The sequence below is a fragment of the Ctenopharyngodon idella genome, chromosome 1 (assembly GCF_019924925.1).
Source record: "Ctenopharyngodon idella isolate HZGC_01 chromosome 1, HZGC01, whole genome shotgun sequence".
Lineage (NCBI taxonomy): Eukaryota > Metazoa > Chordata > Actinopteri > Cypriniformes > Xenocyprididae > Ctenopharyngodon > Ctenopharyngodon idella.
Genome location: NC_067220.1, coordinates 10,573,748 through 10,599,459, shown reverse-complemented (window position 1 = coordinate 10,599,459; position 25,712 = coordinate 10,573,748). Strand labels below are relative to the sequence as shown.

The window sequence follows — 25,712 nt, the reverse complement described above, 5'->3', positions numbered from 1 at the left end:
AACATTGCGACTATGACAAGAAAAAACAGGTATCTTTGAGCATTGTATCCTTTTTACAGTTGCATCTTGTGGCATCACGTCCTGTTTAGATGTCTTTGGTCCATGTTGCGTTCATATTTCAGTCGAACTGCACCAGAGTTCATTTGGAAGCAGACTGAGACCCACCTTTTCAGGGGACTTGGTCCGCTTGTTTGGTGCGCACCAGGGTTCAGATGGCAGTGTTTACACATATCCAAATGAACCGAACTAACAGAGCAGTCGCACAAGAGTTTGTTTTAATTTAAGAAAACCTGCCAAGTGTGAACACACCCTTAGTGGACTTCTTAATCATGTTTTTTTGTTTGTTTGTTTGTTTGTTTAAATATCAACTTTGTCTCAGATGTTTCTCCTAGAATTCTTTTGGAGAAATAATAAGATGCAAATAGTTGTCATCAGTGTTGGCGAAAGTCACTTTTAAAAGTAATCTGGTACAGTATTGCATTACTCCCTAAAAAAGTAACCAATTGTGTTACGATACAAATAAATGTGAATTAAATTGAATTGAACTTAGGCCCTGTTTACACCTGGTATTAAGAAGCGTTTTCATCGATCAGATCACAAGTGGATAACGCTAAATACAGGTGTAAACAGGGTCTAAAATATTTTGAGCTTGTCCACTTTCCACCACTTCCAGAGGTAGTTGAAAACGCATTAGACCGGATTGCTTTCATAGTGTAAACACTCGTGTGGTCGATTGTGTTCGAAGAGCCACTAAAGACCACCTACTCTTGCCTACTGACTTAATGCATAAAAATTATGGGAAGCGTGCTAGCCAGATGGGATTTAAACTTTGTCAGCTGAACACCCAAGATTGGTTTGAAGACCAAATGTACCAAGCACAATGTTCTCTCACAATTCCTGATTTCTACCACACTCTCACAGTAGGGCTGGGACAATACATCGATTCTCGATAAATACAATGATTGTGGATCGATTCTGATATTTTCCCTCTCGAATCGATTCTGAGCTTAGTTTTAACAGCAAGTGGCACTCTAGGCTGGTTTTTAACCGCACACAAAGGCTCATGAAAAAGACTGCTGGACAGTGATCGTGCGTTCGGCTGAATTTGTATTGCGAATCGAGAAACAATGTATTGTCCCAGCACTGACTCACAGTGTTCACCGTGGTCTTGTGGCAGCAGAAACCAAAGCTGATGCTCTCCGTATGTTTTTCCATCGAGTTCATATGCAAATTGCACAAGCCTTTTTAGTCCATTAGATCGAAAGATCTGAAAAAGCCCATACATTTACCCACCCATAGACCCTCCGCTTGAAGAAACTTTTTATGGAAAGTAATGAGTTACAATATGCGTTACTTACTCAACTGGGCTGGGCTTGCTTGTTTGCTTTCAATAATAATAACTTCTTTTGGCGAAAGTAAAGGCCCTTTCACACCAAAAGTGAATTGAATAAATGAATTGAATGGAAAAATGAAGGAAATGCAGATTCATGCCTGTACAGTAGAGGGCGCAGCCCAAACCTTTAAGCTGTGCTGCCATTCTGGATTAAAGAAGAATAGGACGCATGAGAAGGTTAATAAAGTGATTAATAAAGTGAGATTAAATACATAAAATATATTTGTGTTATTTAACATTTAATTACTTCAGGTTTGCATAATATTCTAAGTTTGCATTTCACTGTTTTTATTCATTTTGATGAATACTGAATCTGTTTTTGTGCAAGTATACGCATGCTCACATTTAGTCTAGAACTACAATACCCATCATGTTTATGCAGCGCCTGATTTCTCCCAACATGGGGACAGGAGAGCTGTCAGTCAATAAATGTGAAAAAGTAACTTGCGTTACTTATTTGAAAAAAAGTAACTCAGATATTTTGTTGTAAATTTAAAAGTAATGTGTTACTTTACTAGTTACTTGAAAAAAGCAATCTGATTACGTAACTCATGTTACTTGTAATGTGTTACCCCCAACAGTGGTTGTCATATAGTAAGAGTACAGAGCAAAAAAAATGATTATTGAGAATTTTAATGTTTCTTGAGCGGCAAATCAGCATGCTAGAATGATTTCTGAAGGATCATGTGACACTGAACACTGGAGTAATGATGCTGAAAATTCAGCTTTGATCACAGGAATAAATTACATTTTACAATATAATAATTTAATAATAATAATAATAATATTTGAATGATAATATTTCAAAATATTACTTTTTAAACTGTATTATGACCAAATAAATACAGTCTTGGTGAGCATAAGAGACATCTTTCAACATTTAATGTCATTGTCATTGCTGTCTTGTTGAAACATTTGAGGTATTAAAGAAATCTCATTTGTGATTTTACTTTAAAATGGTGGAAAAGTTTTTAGTAATGTTTTGAAATACCCTTGACCAACCAATTCAAGATATTGAAAGCGTGCTTAATGTTTGACGAAACTTAAATGTGATTGAACTTTAATGTGAAAAAGTTGCAACAATGAATATTGAGGCTTATAATGTCTGTTTCCTATTATTCCCACCAAAGACGTGTTCAGATACGGCCCTGTTCATAAATTGCACAATTTCTCACTCATTACAATAAAACGAGGAGACTCATGCGAGACACAATCAGAAATTAAATCGCACACAGGCCTCAAAATATTCTCAGTGCAGAAGTCAATATATACTCGAAAATAATGGCTAGTATCTGCCTTGCTCAGTATGTAATAGTCTGATATTAGTTTTCAGCTGGCTGTTCTGTTATGAGAATGAGATTTTTTCTCAGAGGCTTGAGGAAGGAGGCAGCCATGTCATTACCAACACACTCTTGTTTATCACTTTTGCTCACTGCAAGCAACTAATGATTCCTTGCCAAAATTTGAGGTGATTTTAAATGTATCATTAGGCTGAAGTTTGGCATTTCCTCCATACATTAGATTGTCCCTCGATCCACATGTGCCAGAAGCGCTTTGGCTTTGGTTTAGAGGCGATGCAGTGCTGGTCTGGCTGATTGCATGTTTAATCCAGCAGGTGTTGGGGAGATTTTTACTTGTGAAGTTGCGATGGTCGAGGTGGTTTAAGGTGGACCAGTGGTGCAGACGGACAGGTACAAAATGCAAACTGGACAGATTGACTTGAGGGGTGCCATGTATATTTTAAAAATGTAAATCATTAACTGTTGGGTTGTAGAAAGAATTCAGTACTCTTGGGAACCAAGCTAAAAAATACTTCTTAAAACCCGTTTAGACCAGTTTAAAATCTTCTGTTTCTTTTAACTGTGGGTGCCTGGACTTTTTCTGCTTTAGAACTTGCTACCAGCTGATATTAGAGAACTTTTTGGGTATTTTGAAAAACATACTTTTGCAAACTAGCTCTAGTTTTTGACCCGATAGGAACCAAACCAGTGCACCGAGATTCTCTGGAGTCTGTTTGTCAACAGTTATCAAAAAAAAAAAAAAAATGGGTGGAGCCACTTTTACTAAAATGGCTATAACTCGTGAACGGAATGAAATATTTTCACCAAACTCAGCACACATATGTAAGAGCTCATTCTGTAGTTGTGTGAAAAAGGACATGGCGACTGGCCACTTGGTGGCACTATAACAGGAAAAAAACATGAAAATGGCTATAAATACTTCACCGTTATTCCGATCAACTTTAACATTGGCTTGCGGTGTCTTTGTCCGAGGTGCCATGATTGTCTGTGTGGACATTGATGCACCTCAAAAAACATGTCCACCATCGGCCACTGAAGTTTGAGCAGCTATCAGACAAGGTTAATGGAGGCAGATCGGAACGAAACTCTAGAAATTAGAAAGAAGTCAGCCACTAGGTGCATGGCGCTAGGAGTTTTACGCTTCTGTAATCACGTGGTGTTTCACACATACACAAAATATTCGTATCATTTGTTAAATCTCTTCATACTGAACAGATTTGCCTCAGTAACCACTGGTGTCAATCAAATCGTTCAACCAATAAAACCAATGCAGTACAATTCTCTGGAATCACTTGGTCAATTAAAAAAAAAAAAAAAAAAAAAATTTGAACTTCACCCTTTGGGTAGTTATAACAGGGTAATTTAGAAAAGTAACTCCTAAACGAAAACTCAGAAATTCACTTTTATGGAGATCAGACCATAGGTGGTGTTATAACTGTTAAAAAGCTTTAAAACCCATATATTTCCTATGGTAAATTGCCTGTATTGGCTGTAAGTGTTTGTTTTTTTCCTTCTATGATTTAAGTGGTTATGTGCTTGCTAAATAAAACATATTTTTTATACATTAGCTTGAAGGTCTTAAAACGCTTGATCCCTGATAATTGTTGCTCGCAGCTACATTATTTTTACTATAATAATTACAAGTTTCTATAGTTTCTGCTCTAAAAGTTTTTTTTTTTCTTGCTTTCCAGTAATATATATATATATATATATATATATTTTTTTTTTTTTTTTTTTACTAAAGCTTTTTTTGAAGACATGTAAGGTATTTATTGTCAGTAAAAAATATATATAAATACTTAAGCTGAAGATTATAAGAGCATAAGATATGCACTGCAAATAATGATAGTCAATAATGTAATAAAATATTTCACTTAGATACCCCACATTATTGAAGTAATTTGTTTTTCAGTGCTGACTTGAACCTGGTTTAGACTTTTTCTCAACAGGAAAGCTTTGTAAAATATCACACTGAACATATTATAATGTAATGCAGCCTGTCAAGCATGAAGTTTCAAAAATAGACGGGAAATACATTTTCACACTGACATTTTGACAAGTTTTCTACTTGTTCGCAGTCATTAAAAAGCTCACCTGAGTGCAAAACACGTGCCTGGAGGAAGTTTGAGGACGGCTCTCAAACATCCATCTGTCGCTTTGACGTAATTAAAGATGTCACATCCAGCGGCGACATGCACCATTAATTTCAGTTGGTGCACCTTCACATCTTCGATGCGGTTTGGGAAATCACACATCACAGCTCTGGCTTAATGAAGCGTGTTTGATTTGGTGTGATGAGCTCCGTGTCTCCCTGTGCGGCTGTGTGAAATATGTCCTTCTCCCGTCCCACAGGTGAACATCTGCGGGTTTGTTCCCAAGGCTACACCTGCTGCACTTCAGACATGGAGGACAGACTCGGCCAGCAGGGTAAACTGGATTTCGAGAAATTAGTGGATGAAAGCAGCCGCACCATACGGACAGTATTTACCTCCAGACATAAAAAGTTTGACGGTAAGTGTGCAACAGTTGGTTTTTAGTTTGATTTGTGCTTTCTAGCCCAACATCATTGCCCAGGCTTTTTGGTTCAGTCGCATAGTCCGTAATAAACAGATGCAGTGCAAAGCAATTGTATTTTCAGTGTGGAAATAACACTGGAATTGTTGTCTAATGACACCTGGCTGAATTAAACTGAGCAAAAAAAGAGAACGAAGCAACAAATATTTGAAGTTAAAAAATGTTTAGTGTTACTACTAGCCAATGTGCGAACGAATCATTCTGTTGAGTCGGATCTTGTTTGAAACTGTTCACAAAACTGAACTTGCAGATGAATCTTATAATGCAGTAAAGTTTAAAAAAAAAAAAAAAAAAAAAATCAGTTACTATTAGAAATTTGTGAACGAATCGTTCTGTTTCAGTCAGATCTTTTGAACCGGTTCTAAATGATTCGTTCACAGTAGTTATTGTGTTAAGAGATTCATGGATATAAAATGTGATCTGCCCTAATAAGTCGAATTCCCATCCCTTTCTATGTTTCGTCTACTTTGTTGTTCATGAATAATTCAAGTTTTTAGACTGTCAAAGTAAAAAATAAAAAGAAATATATAAATTTGAAGCTGCTTATGAACTGAGTCAGGTCTTTTCAACTACTTCAGACACTGGTCAAAGGCTACGTTCAGACTGTTGTGCATATCCGATTGAAATCCGATCAGATTTAGCAAATGTGAACAACCGGTGATATAAAGCTGCTTATACCAGCCTCCTACGCTTCTGCCACTTCCTCAAATTGGTCACTGAAAAGTTGCCAGCTGGCAAAGTTAAAAATGAAAAGAAATAAATGAAGCTACTTGAAGGAGAAATAAATGTGTTGTAGAAGTTAATTATTATGGAAAGCTAAACTAGTTGTGGTTCTATGCAGCGGTAGTTTCCAAAAGTAATTTCTGTAAGTCATTTTAGGTCATTTTAATTTGTATCTTATGATGTTTTCTTAACAAAATACAAAATTCAGGAGGAACACGTTCAAATTGCCTATTCAATCAGTATGAGAGGAGGCCTATATATATATATATATATATATATATATATATATATATATAATATACACACACACACACACACACGCATAGCCCACTCACCCATGTTCCTTGACAGCTTTCTACATCCCTCCACCACCTCGTCTCCTCACACTCGCCTGGTTACTATCCTAATCAGAGATCCGGTGGGGGAGTACTTTGGGTTCGGGCCAAATTCCGAGCTCAGAGCCTTCCCTCGGACAGTACGCCAAATGCGCATGCTTTTTACTCTATTTGATTATTTGTAAGTGTGAACTTGTGAATGGATAATTTGTTGTCAAATACTAAGGAAAGCATTGGAGCTGTATTCTGTTGAAACTGTTATTGTTTGGGCAAACTTGACTTGTTTGTTGAAATATATGCTCTGACTAACTTGTCTTCATGTAATCTTTTGAATTAGAGCTGTTTAGTATCTACTTTTTAACCTGGTCATGACTTCCTTCAGGGGTTCAGGCCTTAATTAGTCGGGTCAGACGACCCCCTCCAAACCACCTCTATAATTCGCCTGGAAACCAGAAAGATCTGTTCCATGTAGCTCTGACTAATTATACAGTTTTTGATATGCCATAATGAAGGTGTACAGTGGAGAGCAGGCGTACATAGGTTATGTAAAGGTTAATATTAGTGCTCTTGAAAAGATGGTGCTTTCCATGTAGTGTGAAAGGAAATGGCACTTTGTTGTTGAGCATATCATGTGATGTAAATTAACTTTACAGTTCATTTACGTCATCCAGTGCATATGGATTTACTTTTTTTTTATACTTTGCATGTACTTGTTTTTTTTTCCTGCAGGCAAGTTTGAGAATGAGCCATTGAAAAGCGTTCTCTGGATTCATAAATGAGACTTAATGGATATTTCAGTAGCTTCATTCAAGTATCACATGTCTCCTTAAATTCCTCAGGAGAAATAAAAATGGAGTAAATAACTGTCATGCTGAAGAATACACTCAAAATATATTTTGGCCTTAATTTAAGATTTATGTATTTAAATTGCATATAAAATTTCCATCCATTTGGATTACACATAAACTAATAAACTTAATGTGATGCATATTTGTCATCATACAGTACATAAATGAAAGAAACCGTTAAGTTTTTATGTAATAATACTAATAAACTGAATATATTTTTAATAATCAGGCTTATATTAACTACATTAGTTAACATGAACTAATGATAAATTAGTTTAAAGCATGTTTTAATCTTAGTTAATATTAATTTTAACATTTACTAATACATTATTAAATTATCAAATCTGTTTATATTATTTAATGGACCCGAGCTAACATGGACTAACAATGAACACTTTTTATTAAAAAAAGATGAGTAAATACACAAAAAAATTCTGGGTTAAAAACAGCCCAAGTTGGGTTAAAAATGGACAAAACCCAGTGGTTGGGTTAAATGTTTGTCCAAAGTGCTGGGCAGTTTTATTTAACCAAACTATTGTTTAAAAATTACCGTATGGCTGGCTTAAAATGAACCCAAAATAGGTTGGAAATGAAAAAATCAGACACATAATTACTAGAGGCAACAATAATAATGAAAAGATGAACATTTATTAATAAACAATTTAATAATTTTTTATTGTTTTAATTATAAAACTTATTAATAAATGTTACTTTCCAACATATTTTGGGTTTATTTTAAACAAGCAATACAGTCATTTTTAAACAATAGTTGAGTTAAATAAAACTACCCAGCAGGTTGGGCAAACATTTAACCCAATCGCTGGGTTTGTCCATTTTCAAGCCAACTTGGGTTGTTTTAACCCAGCCTTTTTTTTATATATATATATAATTTATTTTAGAGTGGACTGTGATAAACTAATTGTTCATTGGGAGTTAATGTTAAGTAATGCATTTAATAATATTAACTAATTGGACCTTGTAAAGTGTTACTGTATGTATTCATCATCAGTAAATCCAATTTGTTTCAATCTCATATGGTTTAACTTATTGAATATTGTTTGTTTCTTAGCCATATTTGACCTATGTTCATAGTTTTTAACCAAATATATGTAATTGTTTTCACAATTTGGAGATTGATGCTGATTCTAAGCAATTTTAATAAATACATTTTGGAAATATGATTATTTAAATAAAATCAAATAGATGCATATAGTTAATAATAATAAAAAAAAAAACTATACCATGATTTTTTTTTATACAGAAATTGTACCTGTTTCATAACTGTTTCATTTATGTATGATAACAAATATGCATCACATTAAGGGTATTAGTTTATGTTAAAACTGTCTGAAACAAAATGAATGTGAATAATAGCTCAGATCATTTAATGAGAAATGTTTGAGTTTATATTGAAATTTCTGACTTTTAATTGCAAAATTCTTGTATTGGAAAGTTTGAGCTCTTTTGAAAATCTCTCTTTTGAAAATGCGGCAGACTTCAGAAAAAAGTCTCCATTCAATTCCATTGCTATCTAGGAGAAGCAATCGAGCTCTTAAAGAGATCTCATATGTGATTTTCTTTCGTTCCTATGAGAATGTGAACAGAGTAGCTCAGTGAATGACTGCGAGACAAATCAGTCCGGCGGTTTGCATACTGATGTTCCTGAGAGACGGAGGCCGTGATACGACGTGTCATGCTGGAAGTTTCTAGTGGCTTGACTGTACGCCAACCCACAGTCATCTGTGACATAACAAAACCCTTCACGATGAATTACTGCCAGCTGATAACCTACATTATTTTCTCTGACAGCTCCAAGTCCACTCCAGTTGTGTTCTTCTGCCCACTTCTTAGAGAACTTGTTGAATCAGAAAGCCTTGGCTAACAGCTAACTCAAGAATTTTGCAAACCAGCACTGAGACTTTGATAAACATAGCTGGCCTATACTGCTGACAGTTTGTTAATTACACCGGAGAGCTGCTGGATCTGGGCATGGCGGTGATTATAGATGCTGTTTTGGGCCAAAGGAAAGGGAGAAATTTCATTAATAGCGAACAGAGCCATTAATATTTAAGTAATGCCATTAATAAATCTGAAATATACAGGTAGTATGGTTATATGGATTTTTAAGCCATTTAAACGTGAAAGGTTTTGTAGACTAAATCAAACCCATTCACAGTCCCGTTAATAATTATCTTCTACTTTTAAATGTATAATTTTTACACTCACTTAGTTGACTGCATTAACATTCATTAGTAATTAGCATATCAACATATAATAATTTGAGTCTGTGATGGTGTCGCGTGACTTGATGGCTGTTTTATGGATATTAAGTTCTCACAGTATCTCATTAAAATGTGTCTTCAGCATATTTCACCTCAAAATCAAGAAAATAAAAAGTTATATTTTTCATTTAGACCATTTAGGGCCATTAAAGGGGTCGTTTAATGAGGAATCAAATTTTCCTTCATAAAAGAGGCTAAAATATGATCAATATACATTAATGTAATGCAAAAACAATAATGATTTATTTAAATTAGTATTTATTTTACTGCCTTTGTTTATTTAAATATTTAAACATATATATATATATTATATCTTTTTCAGTGCCATTGAAGTGAAATAACTGAACATAACCATACAAGCTTGATAAAAATGCTCATTTTACAAGAAAATTTCAGATGGCACTTAGAGGCTTTTGCATCTGAAGTCTTCATACATATATATATATATATATATATATATATATATATATTTTTTTTTTTTTTTTTTTTTTTTTTTGATAAATCAAGGGGGGAATGGGAATAATTATTTAAGGCTGATGATTAAAAAAATAAATAAATAAATAACTTTAAGCTGATTTAAACATAAAATGTTAAAAATGACTAAATTCAAAATGATTTTAATTATATTTAATGGATAAAAATATGGGAACCATTATAATTTAAGGCTAATGATTATTAAAACAATTTTAAAAAAGTTTGATTGTATTAGAGTAATGAGAATGAGATCTAAAATTTGGGTAAACAAATGTCATAAAAGAATGCCAAAAAGCTTCATTGTCTTTATAAATACATTTATATCATATGTGATTTTTAGGTGAAATTAGACTTTTTAATGTTTTAATGAACTGAAGCTTTTATCTGTGAGATCTGTTTAGACACACGTCTGCTGTATTATTGAGCGGCTCACTTCTCATCTGAAGTTAGGTCGTGGCGCGATGTTTTCTTTATCATCTCCAGCTCATGGTTTGCTTGTCTTCTTGCCTTTATCTCAGAGGGCAGGTGTATCTGACAGAGACCCACACACTTAAACACACACAAACACGCGCATATACACACAACTTTATTTATCACTCTGATAGGCACCGCAGATTTGGCAGCTAATCCCCAGAAACACCTTCAGGTTGGTGGGATAAATATCGATCAGTCCACAGTATCTCTTTTCCTAAAAGCCGAACCGCCGCGTGATGAATGGATCTCTTTTTGTACTCTGTTGGCTGTGAAGTGAAGTTAGTCAAGTCCATCTGCTTCCCCCGAAGAGTACAGTCAGACAGAAATTGATGTGAACTGCAGATTTTAATCTGTTTTTATATCTTGTCTGTCGAATGCAGTGATGGGTCGATATTATTATTTTATTTATTTATTTTTTTTACAAATTATTGTCTGTGATTTCAAATTGCGTGACAAAATTGTAATTAGTAATGTAATCTGTTATTATTATATGTAATCTGTATCAATATGTTTTAGGTCATACAGTCTGACTACTCTTGGATTACTTGTACATTATTTTTGACTTAAATTGTTGATCACATTGATGTGAATAGGAATCTTGTATTGATATTCATATTGATATGAAAAATATCAACATCATGAACTGCATTAAAATTTTATGCCATTATGCCAAGGTTTGCCAAACTGGGGTTTGTGAAGGAACTGCTGGGATTTCGTAAGTTGATATACAGTGCTGAGCGTAAATGAGTACACCCCCTTTGAGAAGCAACATTTTAAACTATATCTCAATGAACACAAAAACAATTTCCAAAATGTTGACAAGACTAAGTTTAATATAACATCTGTTTAACTTAAACATGAAAGTAAGGTTAATAATATAACTTAGAGAACAACATTTTCAGTTTTACTCAAATTAGGGTGATGCAAAAATGAGTACACCCCACTGAAAGTCTCTGGAGCAAAGCTAAATTTTAGACTACAAATGTCTAATTTAACAAGAATTCAACCACAGGTGAGTCTAATTATTCATTACACAGGTGTCCAGCAGACAGTTGACTATAAAAGGGTGTTAAAACCCTTTCCCATTTCATGCTGTCAGCAATGACACCACATGGAAGAGAAATGTAACAAGACCTGAGAAAGAAAATTATTTCTTTACACCAGAAGGTGAAGGCCACAAGAAGATCAGCAAAGCTTTACTTATCAGTCAGAATACTGTAGCAAAAGTGGTACAAAAATTTAAAAAGATGGAACTGCAACCATCTCACAGAGACGTTCAGGTCGTCCACGGAAGTTAACACCCCGGGACACAGGAGCGTCTTCTGATGAGAAGGGTTGAAGAAAATCGGCATGCAAGTTCACTGCAGTTATCTAAAGAAGTAGAAAGCCAAACTGGGGTGACTATTTCCCGTGACACAATACGGCGTACACTACAGAGGAATGGCATGCATGGCTGCTGTCCACGAAAGAAGCCTCTCCTAAAGCCCAGGCACAAAAAAAGCCCGCCTAGAGTTTGCCAAGGTCCATGCTGACAAAGATGAAGACTGCTGGGACTCATGGAGTGATGAGACCAAGATAAATGTTTTTGGAACTGATGGCTTCAAAACTGTATGGTGTCACAAAGGTGAGGAATACAAAGAAAAATGCATGGTGCCTACAGTGAAACATGGTGGTGGCAGTGTCCTTATGTGGGGCTGCATGAGTGCTGCTGCTGTCGGGGAGCTGCATTTCATTGATGGCATCATGAATTCACAGATGTACTGCTCTTTACTGAAAGAGAAGATGCTACCATCACTCCATGCCCTTGGTCGTCGTGCACTTTTCCAACATGACAATGATCCTAAACACACATCTGAGGCCACTGTTGGATTTCTGAAGAAGAACAGGGTGAAAGTGATTCAGTGGCTCCTGATCTGAACCCAGCTGATCACCTATGGGGAAGAGACAAGTTGAGCATCACTCTCCATCCAGCATCTAGTCTCTAAAAGAGGTCATTCTCGAAGAATGGAAAAAGATAGATGTTGCAAAATGTCGCCAGCTTGTTCATTCCATGCCTAGAAGACTTGGTGCTGTCATTAAAAATCATGGAGGCCATACAAAGTACTAGACGTAGTAGTTTTTGTTGTGGGGTGTACTCATTTTTGCATCACCCTAATTTAAGTAAAACTGAAAAATGTGCAATCTAAGTTATATTATTAACCTTACTTTCATGTTATAAGTTAAACAGATGTTATATTAAACTTAGTCTTGTCAGCATTTTGGAAATTGTTTTTGTGTTCATTGAGATATTGTTTAAAATGTTACTTTTCAAAGGGGTATACTCATTAACATAGAGCACTGTAGCTAATAATTAATTAAATCATAAAAATGGAAAATTAAAATAAATTTAAAAAATAAAATAAATACAATCAAAATAAAAAGTTTCCAAGTAAGCAATAAGGTATGAGAGGCTGTGCTGTATCATGAATCGTGAAGGGGTTGCAGGCACTCCGCTTCGCGCCTAACAACGCCCTTCAGCCGTGACTTATTCACGATATAGCACTAGCCTCGAGTACCTTATTCCTTTTATAAAACCGTTACCACACAATACAAATATTAAAGCCAAAAATGTATAAATGCAACTTTCATGAAGTAAACTTTTACTAAAAGCCTTCCTTCCACCGGAAAAATAGTCCCTGACCGTGAACAGCAACAGAAGTTACATTATTACGCCGTTAGATGGCGGCAAAGACTGTCTTTATGAGTGCGTCAGTCAGTAGTGAAGACTTTTATATTGAAAAGTCTGAATTGTTGTGAACACAGAGCAAGACACAACTGACAAATGTTTTGACTAGCGCCGTCAGTCACGGGAATACCCCTTAACTGTTAAAAGGACAAGATAATACATTGGACATTTAAACAGATTTTTTATTATGAACATAGGACTGACCTGAAGGAAAATGCTAAATCTGAATGCAGGTAATATACTCGCTCAATCGATCTCTTTCTCACAATATTCTTCTAGTTATACATATTGTTCATTGAAGCTTACTGTATTATCAAGTGAGAACAAACAGTTTACGTTGCTAAGAGTGTTGTGTAGTGATACACAGAACCGTTGTGTGAAGCGGTCATAACCGTGTTTTATCGTGAATACAACACCGCTATTGACCAATCAGAATCAAGGACAGGATCTAACCGTTTTATAAAATACAGTATAATCTAATTACAAGAATTTTGGAATTAGATTACAGTACGTAATCTAGATTACATGTAATCAGTTACTACGTAGCACTGGTTGTATGTGAATTAGCAATTTTTAAAGATGGAAAAGACTAATTAGGGAAAACCAATAAATTATGAGCAATTTACTGCCGCCATTATGTGAACAACATGTAATCATGTAATCTATAAAAAGTAACTGTAATCTGGTTATAAGCATTTGAAAACATTCAGTTACAATCTAAATACAAGTACTTCATTTTTGGAACCTGATCACATAATCCAGATTACATATAATCAGTTACTTCCCAGCGTTGAGAAGTCTGATTCATTGTAGCGAATCGGTTTTGCTTTAATTTATCTCATTTGTGATTTTTCTAATGGCAACAGGATCTTGGAAAGATCTCACACGTTAAATGTTTTTTTCTTTATGGTCATAGCTGCTCATAAATCTGAAATGTTGGATGGAGGGCTGCTCTCCGTACAGCTGCCCAATTTGCCAGGCTGTGAAGCAACATTTGTCCTTTATCTTCTAGCGCTCTAGCCTCCTCTTAGGGATTTGATCCTTCATCCATTTTCCATGCCCTCATTTTTTTCATTCCTTTGCTATTTATAGGACCCGATTTAGAAATTCTTTAACTCCCACTTTTTGATTACCGCCTCAGCTTCCTATGGGGCCTTGTGTTTTTTTTGATGCATTATTGCAAAATCCTGATGCTGTTAAGGCCTTTGAAAGGCTGCAGGATTAAGTCCAAATTGGAGCGCCAGGTTTTTTTTAATTCTCTATCTGTCTTTTAAACACATTATGTGTAACATTGGCACTTTTTTAGTAATAACTAACGAAAATTACTTTATAGCTATAGCTGTTTTCTAAATGATTCACCATTGAAATAAACAGACACTACACTGTTTAAAAGTTTGAGGTTGGTAAGATTTCCTAATGTTTTGTAATGTCTCCTCTGCTCACCAACGCTGCATTTATCAGAAATACAGTAAAATCATTATATTTAAGTATCAATATATTTAAGTATCTTTTATAAACGTACACTAGAAAAAAACATTACTGGAGTGCATCTTGAGACAAAACAATGATAGTGATATATTTTAAGATATGTCAGTACAAGTTTCTTTCAGTTAAAACAGCTCAAACATGCATTTTAGTCCAGGACTAACTTAAACCTTGTCTGTGAAACTGGGGGATAGTCATGCAATGCTGATGTTGTTAACATTAACAATTTGAGAACAAAGTATAACAATAATAATAATCGGTTTGATGTGATCCGAGCTAAGCGATCATTGGCAGCACGATTTATTGTAATGCTTTTTTTCAAAGTTTTTTTCAAACAAAAAGTGTCAGACATGTTACTTACTTGTTATGACATTTATGTGTGTGATGACATTTTCCGGTAAAAATTCTTATTTTGGTCATACTTCCGAGACTACAATCTGTGTTTCCAAAGTACAGTATCCACACCGATGTGGTGGCTGACACCAGACATGAGATTCATCCGCGCTAGGAGCTGTGCCGATGCACAACCCACGTAAAGGTGATAATTCCGCAAATAACCGCAATTGCAGGTTTCAAACAGAGATGTCGACAAAGAGGCGAAACTTACGAACTGCAGCTTTAAAATACTATATATATTTTATGACAGTACATTCACAAAACATCTTTCCCCTTACATAGCTTTAATGAATTTAGCTAGTTTTCTTTAGTAACATCGTTTTTCTTATTTTTAAAAGAGTAGTTTGACTGTATTTGAGCTACTTGATAAACACGTTTTAAAGTAACTTCCCAAACTCACTGGCACGTTGTTTGGCATGGCTTCCATGGATGACGCAGATGCGACACATTCGTCTCTTATAAAACGGCCATCCATTAGGCAGCATTACTCCTCTTTTAATACATTAGTCGGGTTCAATCTCCCACAAACCACCACTTTGCCTCATCCTGACCTGTTTTTAAGCATAGCTCGATGAGTAAGTCTTTAGGATTAGACAAATACGGGCACTTTGCTCAGTGTGGGAGAGCCAGTGAATCACAGATGTTACTGGGGGGGAAAAGCCACAAAGGATTGATTACATCAGAGCGAAAAGCTTCTTTCTTTGATTCTGGTCACCCCCACAGACTCGACAAATCTTGTGCTCTTTTCCCAGCAGGACAGCTTAAGGGAAGAAGCAAATTTTTCACAAAGTACAGGTTTCAACATCACTCACTTTTTAATTTCGTACGGCTAAAGTTTGGAGGAACCGCTTTGGTGGAACTTGCTATGGCATTAAAACTCTGTAAAATGTCAAACCTGGTGGGTGTTCAAGTGTTATTCCCAATAAAAGCCATGTGCAAATTTTCTGCACAAAAGTGCTTTTCAAAACTCTTATATTAAGTCAACATGAAGCAGTGTTCGGAATCCAAAAGTTTATTTTATTTTATTTTATTTTATTTTATTTTATAAGTACCTATTCATTTATTTAGTACTTACAAAGTCGTAAGTTTTTCATTTTATTTTATTGTATTTTAAATAATTTATTTAACATTTATTTTTTATTATATTTTATATTTATTATATATTTATTATTTTATCTTATATTATGTGCTAAGTCATAATCAGCTAAGAATGATTTTATAGTATTGTATTTTTGTATTTATTTCTTCTTTTCTTCTTATTATTATTATTATTATTATCTAAATTTCCACAGCAAAAAAAAAAAAAAAGATTTCTCATCCACACACAACTTTGCAGTCTCCTCTAAGAGGCTTTGTCCCTCAGGATTTTTGTATAGGACTAATCCACGTCAAACTTATTTTTACTTCTTACCTAAAACCAACCTAAAAAAAAAGATTTATAAAAGCACCAAGCAGATGTTCTTGCTCTGAGATGTCCAAATCCAATTACATAGGCAGTTGTGCAACTATTTTGCCTCTTTGACCATTTCAAACAACATTTCAAACCACAAATTATGAATAGATTTAGCTTTGCCTCATGATTCTCACAGTGGGTTTGATTTACTCTCATTGCTGCTGAGAAATATAATGGTTATAGCAACTGTTGACTACACATAAGTGAACCAAGGCCGTCCCTACAGAGTGAGTGCAAACAAACAAACAAACAAACAAAAAAAACCCCATCAAATTTAGAGGATTTCAAATAATGATTTGGACCATATTTTGACAGACAGAAATATATGCATGTGCAAATCTTCAACAATATAGCCTACTCTTGAATCCAGTGTGAGGGTGAGTAAATGTGTACATCTGACGTGTCCCAGACGGTCAAGTGTTTGTCTCCAGCGTAAAAGATTCCTCTTCACAGATAAAGCATAACCAAGACATGAACCAGGAGATGAAGCCTTCTGAAGCTAAAATGGGTTTCCTGACTAGCGAAGTGAAGTCTTGGATCACTGTAAAGGGCAACTTGCACCCTGAGCGCTGGATTCCCATTACACACCTCAGACCTCAGAAGTGTTTCCTTCCTTCCCATCAGCAGTCGACTAGATTTGCAGATGAAATTGCAAAGGGTTTCATGCCTCTGTAAAAGTTGCTGTCACGATTCTAGGTTGAACTTTTTTTTTTTTTTTCAGGGGTTCAAGCGCATAGCGCTGAAACCCTGTTGTAATTGTTAAAATTTCCAAGGATCAGCATTCTCTCCTAAAAGTGATCGGGCAGACCAAACCGTAAGTCATAGAGACTTGAAACTTTGAGGGATGGTAGCACTCACACCATCTACAAAGTCACACAGGCCCGCTTCAATCGGCCTGACGGTGGTAAAAGTATAAATTCGCTCATAACTCCTGAACCATTAGTCACACTCAAGAGTTGGAATCCTTGGCTCAAGACAGAAAAAATGAATGCCTCAGATTCAAACGTCACCCTGGCGAAAATTTTAGGTATTTTGGATTTTATGAAAAACCTACTTTTGCAAACTAGTCCTAGGATTTTGGCCTGAATGGAACCAAACCAGTGCTGAAAGATTATCTGGAGTTTGATTGTCAATAATTATCAGTAAAAACTCAATATTTTTAAGTGGGCGTGGCCACTTTTACTAAAACCCAGTACACCTATGTATGGGCTCAGTCTGTGGTCGCATGAAAAAGGACGTGGTGACTGGCCATTTGGCGGCACTATAACATGGAAAAAAAATAAAATAATGGCTATAACTACACAACCCTAAGTCTGACTGACTTGAAAATTGGCATACGGTGTCTTTGTCCAAGGTGCCAAGACTGCCTTTGAGGAAATTTGCGTATCTCGAAAAACACGGCCGCCTTTGGCCACTGAAGTTTGAGCAGCTATCAGACAAGGTTAACGGAGGCTGATCTGAATGAAACTCGCTGGGCCTGTTTGACTCACGGCCCTAGAGCAACTTTGCCTCTAGGACCACCGCTGTCAGTCGAATCGTTTGTTAAATATTGGAGATTATTTCAAAACCTACTTTCACGAACAACCTTGATAACTGTTAAAAAACTATAAACACATATATTTCCTTATTAAATTGCATGTTTTAGCTATAAATGTTTTTTTCCATCTATGATCTCAGTTACAAGCTTGCTAAATAAAAAATATCTATTTATGCATGTGCTTAAAGGCACTTGAACACTGAAAATTGCTGCTCACAGCTATATTTTTAATGTAATTCTATGTTGTTGTTTTTTTTCGTCTAAAACAAGAAACTGTGTACATGTGCTCAGACCGATGAGCTTGGCATTACTATGAGCAATAGCAATAGTAATGGTTTTCTCAGTAAAACCTCTAAAAATCAGTAGATAATGTGAGAAATGCAATTATGTACGCATACTTCACTGAAAGCTCTCGTCTTCCCATGCATTTGAGGCCTGAGGAGATATTATGGGCATTTCTAAGTAATCTAAGATCATATTGTGTCTGAAGCAGATGATTTACAGAGAAATCAATTTACAGATTGAGACGTACAGGAAGAGGCAAAAAATAGCAGAGCGAGATACAGATGCTCTCTGGCAAACACTGTCGAATGCCCATTATGGCTGCAGTGTAGGAGCGCTTACATGGGAAACCTTGAGCCTGTATTTTTAACTAAGCCTATAAACATTCCATTCGCTATGGAATCTGACTATGGACATAAAAAGAATTGACTTTACACTTTCTGAAGCAAATGCAAGTCGATTTTGAGTGCAAAACTTACCACTAACATCCAACTTGGTCTGATCATTTTCCTATTATTGTGAATGTTGGCAAGTTTCCCAGTATTTACTAAGCCGGTGCTAATAAGATTGTTCTTACTGGTTAATAGGAGGATGATGTTTGGTTTCTAGAACATCGGTAGATGGTTGCTAAGATGTTCTGTGTGGTTACTAGGGTGTTTTGGGTGGCTGCTAAAGTGATCTGGGTGGTCGCTATTGCATTGTGTTTCCTAGAGCATTCTTATTGGTTGCTAGGTGGACGATGTTTGTTAACTAGTACATTAGTAGACAGATGCTAAAATGTTCTTTGTGGTTGCGATGGTGTTTTGGATGGTTGCTAAGATGTTCTGAGCAATTGCTAGTTGTTCTGGGTGACTGCTAGGGTGTTTTGGGTGCTTGCTATAGCATTGTGGTTGTTAGAGTGTTCTAGGAAGATTTGTTTGCTACAACATTACTAGACGGTTGCTAAGATGTTATTTGTGGTTGTTAGGGTGTTCTGGGTGGTTTCTGAACTAAAATTAAAATTGAAATAAAAAGAAACCTTAGTAGTAATATTTAAATAATAATAATAATAAATAAATAAGTACATTAGTGCTGTCAAATTGATTAATCGCAACTAACATAAATTTGTAAATATATATGTTGTGTTTATATATATATATATATATATATATATATATATATATATAGGGTTGCACCGACTAATCGACTATCTGACTAGTCGACTTTAATGCTCTGCCGTGATGCTTTAAGCATGACGTCGACTAGTCGCTGGTCATAGCCTATAGAGGGCGCAGCAGGATAAAGTTCACATTTACGCTCCATATCCAACAGTTACTGACAAATAAATGCATACTCCAATAGCGCTCCACAAGATATGTTTGATTATACCATCTTTTTTAAACAGCTTATTGTACACGTAAGCTAATCGCCATTCTAAACTGCGCTGTTACATTACGCACACACATAGACAGTAGCGCGCACATTGCGCGCGCTCACAGAATCATTAAGTAGCCCAGAAATGTATTGTCAACACTGTTCTGTGATTTATCAATAAAATAGCTTAGAAACTGAAAAGTTCTAGCATATATTTCTTAGTAACTAAAACCCACAGCTTCACTAGAGAGAAGCTGCCAGGTAGAATTAATTCACACATTCGCTCTCTCTCTCTCACTATGCATTCATATAAGTGTAATCTTTACTGTGTTACATTATCTCTATCTGATTTAGAACGAGCAGAAATCTTTGAGAAATATAACGACCTAAAGACAAAAGAACTGATAAAAATAAGCTGTTGTGTAGGAGAAATATTTGTGGGCAGCGTCATATCATATGCCATAGCTGTGCACAAGGCAACCTCAGCTCGCCTTGAGGTTCAAACTTAGGGCTCATTCACACATTTTTGCTTTCAAAGATGCAAGATGCGGGCAGTGGAATCGGGGCGAAAACGCACGATCTCGAGACGCGTTTTTTCAATGGCACAGTCTATTTCAGTTGTCTCCAAAATATCAACACGCCAACAATGACGTGAAAATGCCTGGCGCCGCGTTGCGCTGGGTGTATGATAGGGCCCTATATCTCCCAATAATATCTTAGTAAGATTATATTTAAATGCTTAGTTTTATAATCAAAGGTCTGTAGTTTTAAAACATATAATGCAATTTATTACAATGATAATTGAGAGATGAACAAATAAGCCTTTGATTGATCATATGTGATACAATTTAACATGATTTTTCTAAAACATGTTGAATGGATAATTTGCTTCAGTTCAGTAAGTGTTTGACTTCATATATTGCTAACAATATAAAAGTTATTCATGTTTACTTTATAAAAATCAGTAAAGATTTCACAGCAATAAGACACATGTATGTGTTTTTACAATTATACTAAAAAACCCTTTACTTGCTAAAAAAGCATATATTATTAATCAGACGACAGAAGGCATGTAGTAGATCGTGTGCAAGAGTTTTTTTTTTTATGTCGATAATTTAGAAGCAGCTATGATACAGTAGGCTTTTTAGCGTTAATTATATCACATATACATTTCACACTTATAAAGCAATAAGCAGTCAATTGAAATGTATTGTCAGATGCACATGTTTGGTCCACAGCATACGGCCCCCTTCATTTAAATAATTAATTCATATCCGTCAGCGTGGCATTTTACAGCACATAGTCATGATTGAATGTCAATGCATCGATCAGAACGTAGTATAATCTCAAAAAACCATGTGTTTGACAGAGCATCGCTCCGTTTGCGGTCCCGTGTGGCCGTGACGCTGTGACAGGAAGATTTCCTCTTCAATTCTGCAATCTGAAACCACACATGTAGTTCCTGGAAGCCAGCATGAATAAGTAAAGCATTGTTGTGATGGGCCGGTGTCAGTTGAAGTGACTGTCAGAGAGGGTGGGTGATTCTCAGAGGACGTCGTCCGGCTGTCTCGCTCTGCGACCTCCATTATCAGGAGAAAGGCTGCCACTCTGGGTAATTTCATCACATCGGTGCAGATGACTGATTGGAAACTCGGGCCTTGCGCCATTTTTTTTGTTCTCTTTAGATGGACAGTCGGAAGAGGTGGCCGGACGTCCCCGCAGACAGCCCAGGAAAGGCTATATGAGATCTACTGCAATTTTATTTCATCTCTTTTCATTTATTTATTTCCTCAGCTTCCTTGCGCCGGTGTGTCAAGGATGCCAAGATAACCTCGCTCCCATAATTCACTTTGTTCCGAGTCCCTCTTCTGTTAGATATTGAGTTTGCTCAGCCGAAATCCTCCCTGCTCACTTACTCTGGATGAAAAAGTACTGGTTATGATGGATTATTTATTTTGCCGTTATATCAGTACACACATTTTCTTGCATGTAGCATTCAGAGGCGAATAGGCTAAACCATTGTGCCACTTAAAGTCTTCATGAAATCAAAATTGACAATTATTGTTTGTTTTTTGTTGTTTTGTTAATGGAACATTTCAGTAGTTATTACAAATGATTCATCCGTGCACATCATCATTATTATTACTATTTTTTTTTATTTTATATAATTCATGTGCCCTCATAATCTTTAATCAAAATAACTTCCCCTCCCTCTTGCAGCTCATCTCTTCTCTGATGATGTGTTTACTGGCTCGAGGGCAGGGCAACCTGTCACTCACATGAGATCCACCAATAGCAAACCACAACCATCCAATTAATTACCCATGGACAAAATCCAACCCCTCCCTACATTTGTTCTTGTTCCAGAAGCCGTTTCACTCTCACAATTGCGAAGAAAAAATTATAGTATCATGCTGACTTTAAGCACGCTGTATTTCAGTGTAAACATCTGCGTTTTATTCACCAACCAGTACTAGTTTAGCATTGTATATCCATATTTGCATGAAGTTATTAGTCTTTGTAGAACAAATTATGCTTATATTTGATTGCACCTTATTCACAGAAGTCAGCGCTTTTAGCCTACTGTGAATATTGTTTAAGTGATGTTTGTGCACTTTTTCTATTGACCATGGCTGCAGTAAATCATCGAATGCTGATCATATGATGGAAAAAATGCATATATCCAGATGCGAGTTACACAATTTTTAAATTTAAACAGCTAATTAAGGTGTCTGGAATTGTGATAGAGAGACTTTGAAGTTGTCTTCCATCACTATTTTTATTGTTTTTTACTGTTCTTATGCATTTTACAATGCTTACGTGAGGTTCACTGGTTTATATTTTTCTGTTTTGGCTGAGTGGGCGTGGCCTTAAAGAAAGTGTGAACCTTTAGGTGAGAGCCCGTGTTAACTAATTTATGGAAGTTACTAATGTTGTTTTTAAAGGGGACCTAACATGCCCCTTTTTTACAAGATGCAAAATAAGTCTGTGGTGTCCCCAAAGTGTGTATGTGAAGTTTTAGCTCAAAATACCACAAAAATCATTTTTCACAGCATGTTAAAATTGCTACTATTTGGGGGTGAGCAAAAAAGCGCCATTTTTGTGTGTCCCTTTAAATGCAAATGAGTTGGTGCTCCCGGCCCCCTTTCTAGAAGAGGAGATTCAAAAGCTCATGCTCCGGCATACCGGCAACAGCAAAACAATCTCGCGCACTGAAAATGTCAGAAACTGTCAGTAGCGGTGTTTAGCCTTATATGTTCAGTCATCTGTCATCTTACTGTACTGTGCATAATAAATGTGCGTTTATGAATTACGCAGACAGTAAGCAAGGCGGGATAAAATAACGACATAGCTCTGGTATCCTGGCGTCTTCACGTGCTATCAGAAATTTCATTATTCACACTTCTGAAGTCATGATTACGAGCTTGTCACATTCAAGTGGACAACTTCAAAGGGCGTTCATGTGCAATTTTTAACTAGGAAACTCGTATTTACGATAATTTTGATAGCACATGAGGACAGCATCAATGAAAACAGGCAGACATAAATGATTGGCACAAACGCATAAGACTTTAACAATTTTCTTTGGGACATTTCCAAAATTTTCATTGAAATTTAACCACGGCGTCCTCAGTGACTCTATGTGCATTGGTATATCCCAAAACACAACATTTGTAATGCCTCTTGTACAACTCCAGCTGCTACAGTGAGGATACAGAAATGGCAGACTCTGTGCTTCTCACTCAGGGCTGTCTCTATGCTAATAGGGCAGATTGTCACCGGTTGTGGGCGGAGCTTCTCCCTACAATGATGTCATTGTAGGGGGGAATGTGAATCAGCACGTTTTAAGAGACTGCTTTTGATTTACAGGAATTATAAATAAAATGAGTGAGCATATGTTTACCATTATAGCCTGGGTGTTCTCACACACTGTGGACACACATCGATGTTCAAACACCTTATAAAAGTGAATTTTGCATAATAGGTTTTAATTTTAACTCTTGTTCTTAATCATTTTATGTATTTATTGATTACATGGTGAGGCAAGAGTTAATTTGTAAAAGAAAAAAAAAGCATATTCCAATTAGTAAGAGTGTGAAAGATGTGTATATAAAATGGCTGTCACTAGTAGCAAGGGACTAGTGGACAGATTGTGGTTTTGGAGTAAATTTGAACAAGGTTATTGTAGCACTGTTTGAGCGCAGTGAAACTCCTGTGAACATGATTTCCCCAAGTACAACATGTTCCTGGATCAACATCTTTGTTGATCCTGGAACAACATTCCAATCAACCAATCAGATTTGAGGGACAAGTTTACAGTTATGTCAAGTTTAGGCTTACAACAAGGATTAGGTCATTCTACATCAGTATTATTCACTATCATTTCCCTCTGATTTTAGGGATAAGTTATGGGTAGGGTTAGGTTTAGGATTAGGGATAGGACAACATTTTCAGTCAGGAATGATGTTCCAGGATCAACAAAATATGGTGACCCAGGAAAATGTCTTACTTGGCCGTGAAACTCCAGCCTCAGTTGCTGAAGAGAGGAGTTGGTAGTGTTTTTAGTACCTATAGCAGTTCTAGTTTTTCGACTGTTTTTATTAAAAACCTTTGCTTTATTTATGCTCCTTACCGTATTTATTTGTACATTTTGCACCAACATCTTTTTGGATGCCAGCATTGCTCCCATGTTTACATCTCGGTGTGACCGCTCATGTCCCGATCACAGGATTGCTGAAAAGTGATCAGATATCACATGTTCTTCTTATTTAACGCTGTGCAAATTACGCTCAGCACTTCTTTAGCCCTGTTTAAGCCGTTACCTGATTAGCATAATTCCTTTAGTGAATCAGGCAAATAAATGATGCATGTCAATATTATATTGCATCTTACCAGAATAATTTAACAATATGATCTCATTAGTATTCGTGTGTGTGTGTGTTTGTTTATTTAGAACAGTCACTGAAATATATAATATTAATAGGGACAGCTACACTTTTACATACATACAGCTTTAGAGAAATGTAAATCATATGTTGACATTCATTGCATATTGAATTCTTAGGGTTTTTTTTTTTATTGCATTTCTAATAAATAAGATTAATTACATGTGCTTTTAATGCAGTTAACATATTTGCATAATGCCGTTGTTTCACTTATACAGTATTTCATAATTGTGAAAGCTTTGATGAAAATTAAATTGAGCCATACTCTAAACTGGATTTGATTTAGAGTATAAATAAGTTTTTCCATCATAAATATCTACAATAGCATTGTATATGAGAATTGATTTGTTAGTATATGTCTCTAGTTGCACTTGCATTTAAAGTGTTTAAATTGTATAGATGCTGTTTAAATGTTTGTCAATTTGTCATATTCTGTAAAAATATGATCTACATGCACAAGAAAATGAATGGTTTGCTACATAGAGTACAAACATGTTAGAGGTTTAGATGAGATAGAGTTGCTGATAAAATTTTAAGTCAACGCACCACACGTAGCCAAAGCAGATGGAGCTTTAGTGCATCACAGACATTAATGTTTCAAAATACCAGCTCTGTTGGAACGAGCTGTCCATGTTTTTCTGCTTTGCAAGGCCAGGCAGTACATTTCTCCTCTATTCACCGATTTGTGAAATACATTGGAGACCATTTCACCGGGAGCATTATATGCTGTCAGGATAGGAACTAATTATATAGGGCTTCCAGAAACGATTCCTCAAGCCCCATTAGGTCTGTACCATGCTAGCGTACGCCAGGCTCTGGAGGAACCCACGTTACTGATATATCACTGGGATGTAATTGTATTTCATATCACTCTTCTTAAACTTTGCTTAGTTAAATGGACCGTTAGAATATCGTAATTTAAGAGAAACAAAACTAATGCAGCTGTGATATTCTGTGCCAGTGGAAGCACTTTAGCGAGGGTTGAAAACTTCAGCAATCATCACAAACCCAAGGGAAAGACCACTCATGTGGAAAGATGCATCTCCAATAGTGCTGGCAGGAATCACTGCCAGAAATCCCAAGGTTGTGAGATATGATTTTTTTTTTTTTTGTTGTTGTTGCAAAAAGTAC

At 35.9% G+C, this 25,712-nt stretch overlaps 1 protein-coding gene across 2 annotated transcripts in view; it reads left to right on the top strand.

Moving 5' to 3' along the window:
- Positions 1-25,712, top strand: part of gpc6a (glypican 6a) — a 249,648-nt gene that overhangs the window by 46,661 nt on the left and 177,275 nt on the right. For both annotated transcript variants that reach the window (XM_051897701.1, XM_051897711.1), the window contains exon 2: positions 5,047-5,205. In XM_051897701.1, the coding sequence (XP_051753661.1) occupies positions 5,047-5,205 (159 nt within the window). The remainder of the gene's footprint in view (positions 1-5,046; positions 5,206-25,712) is intronic.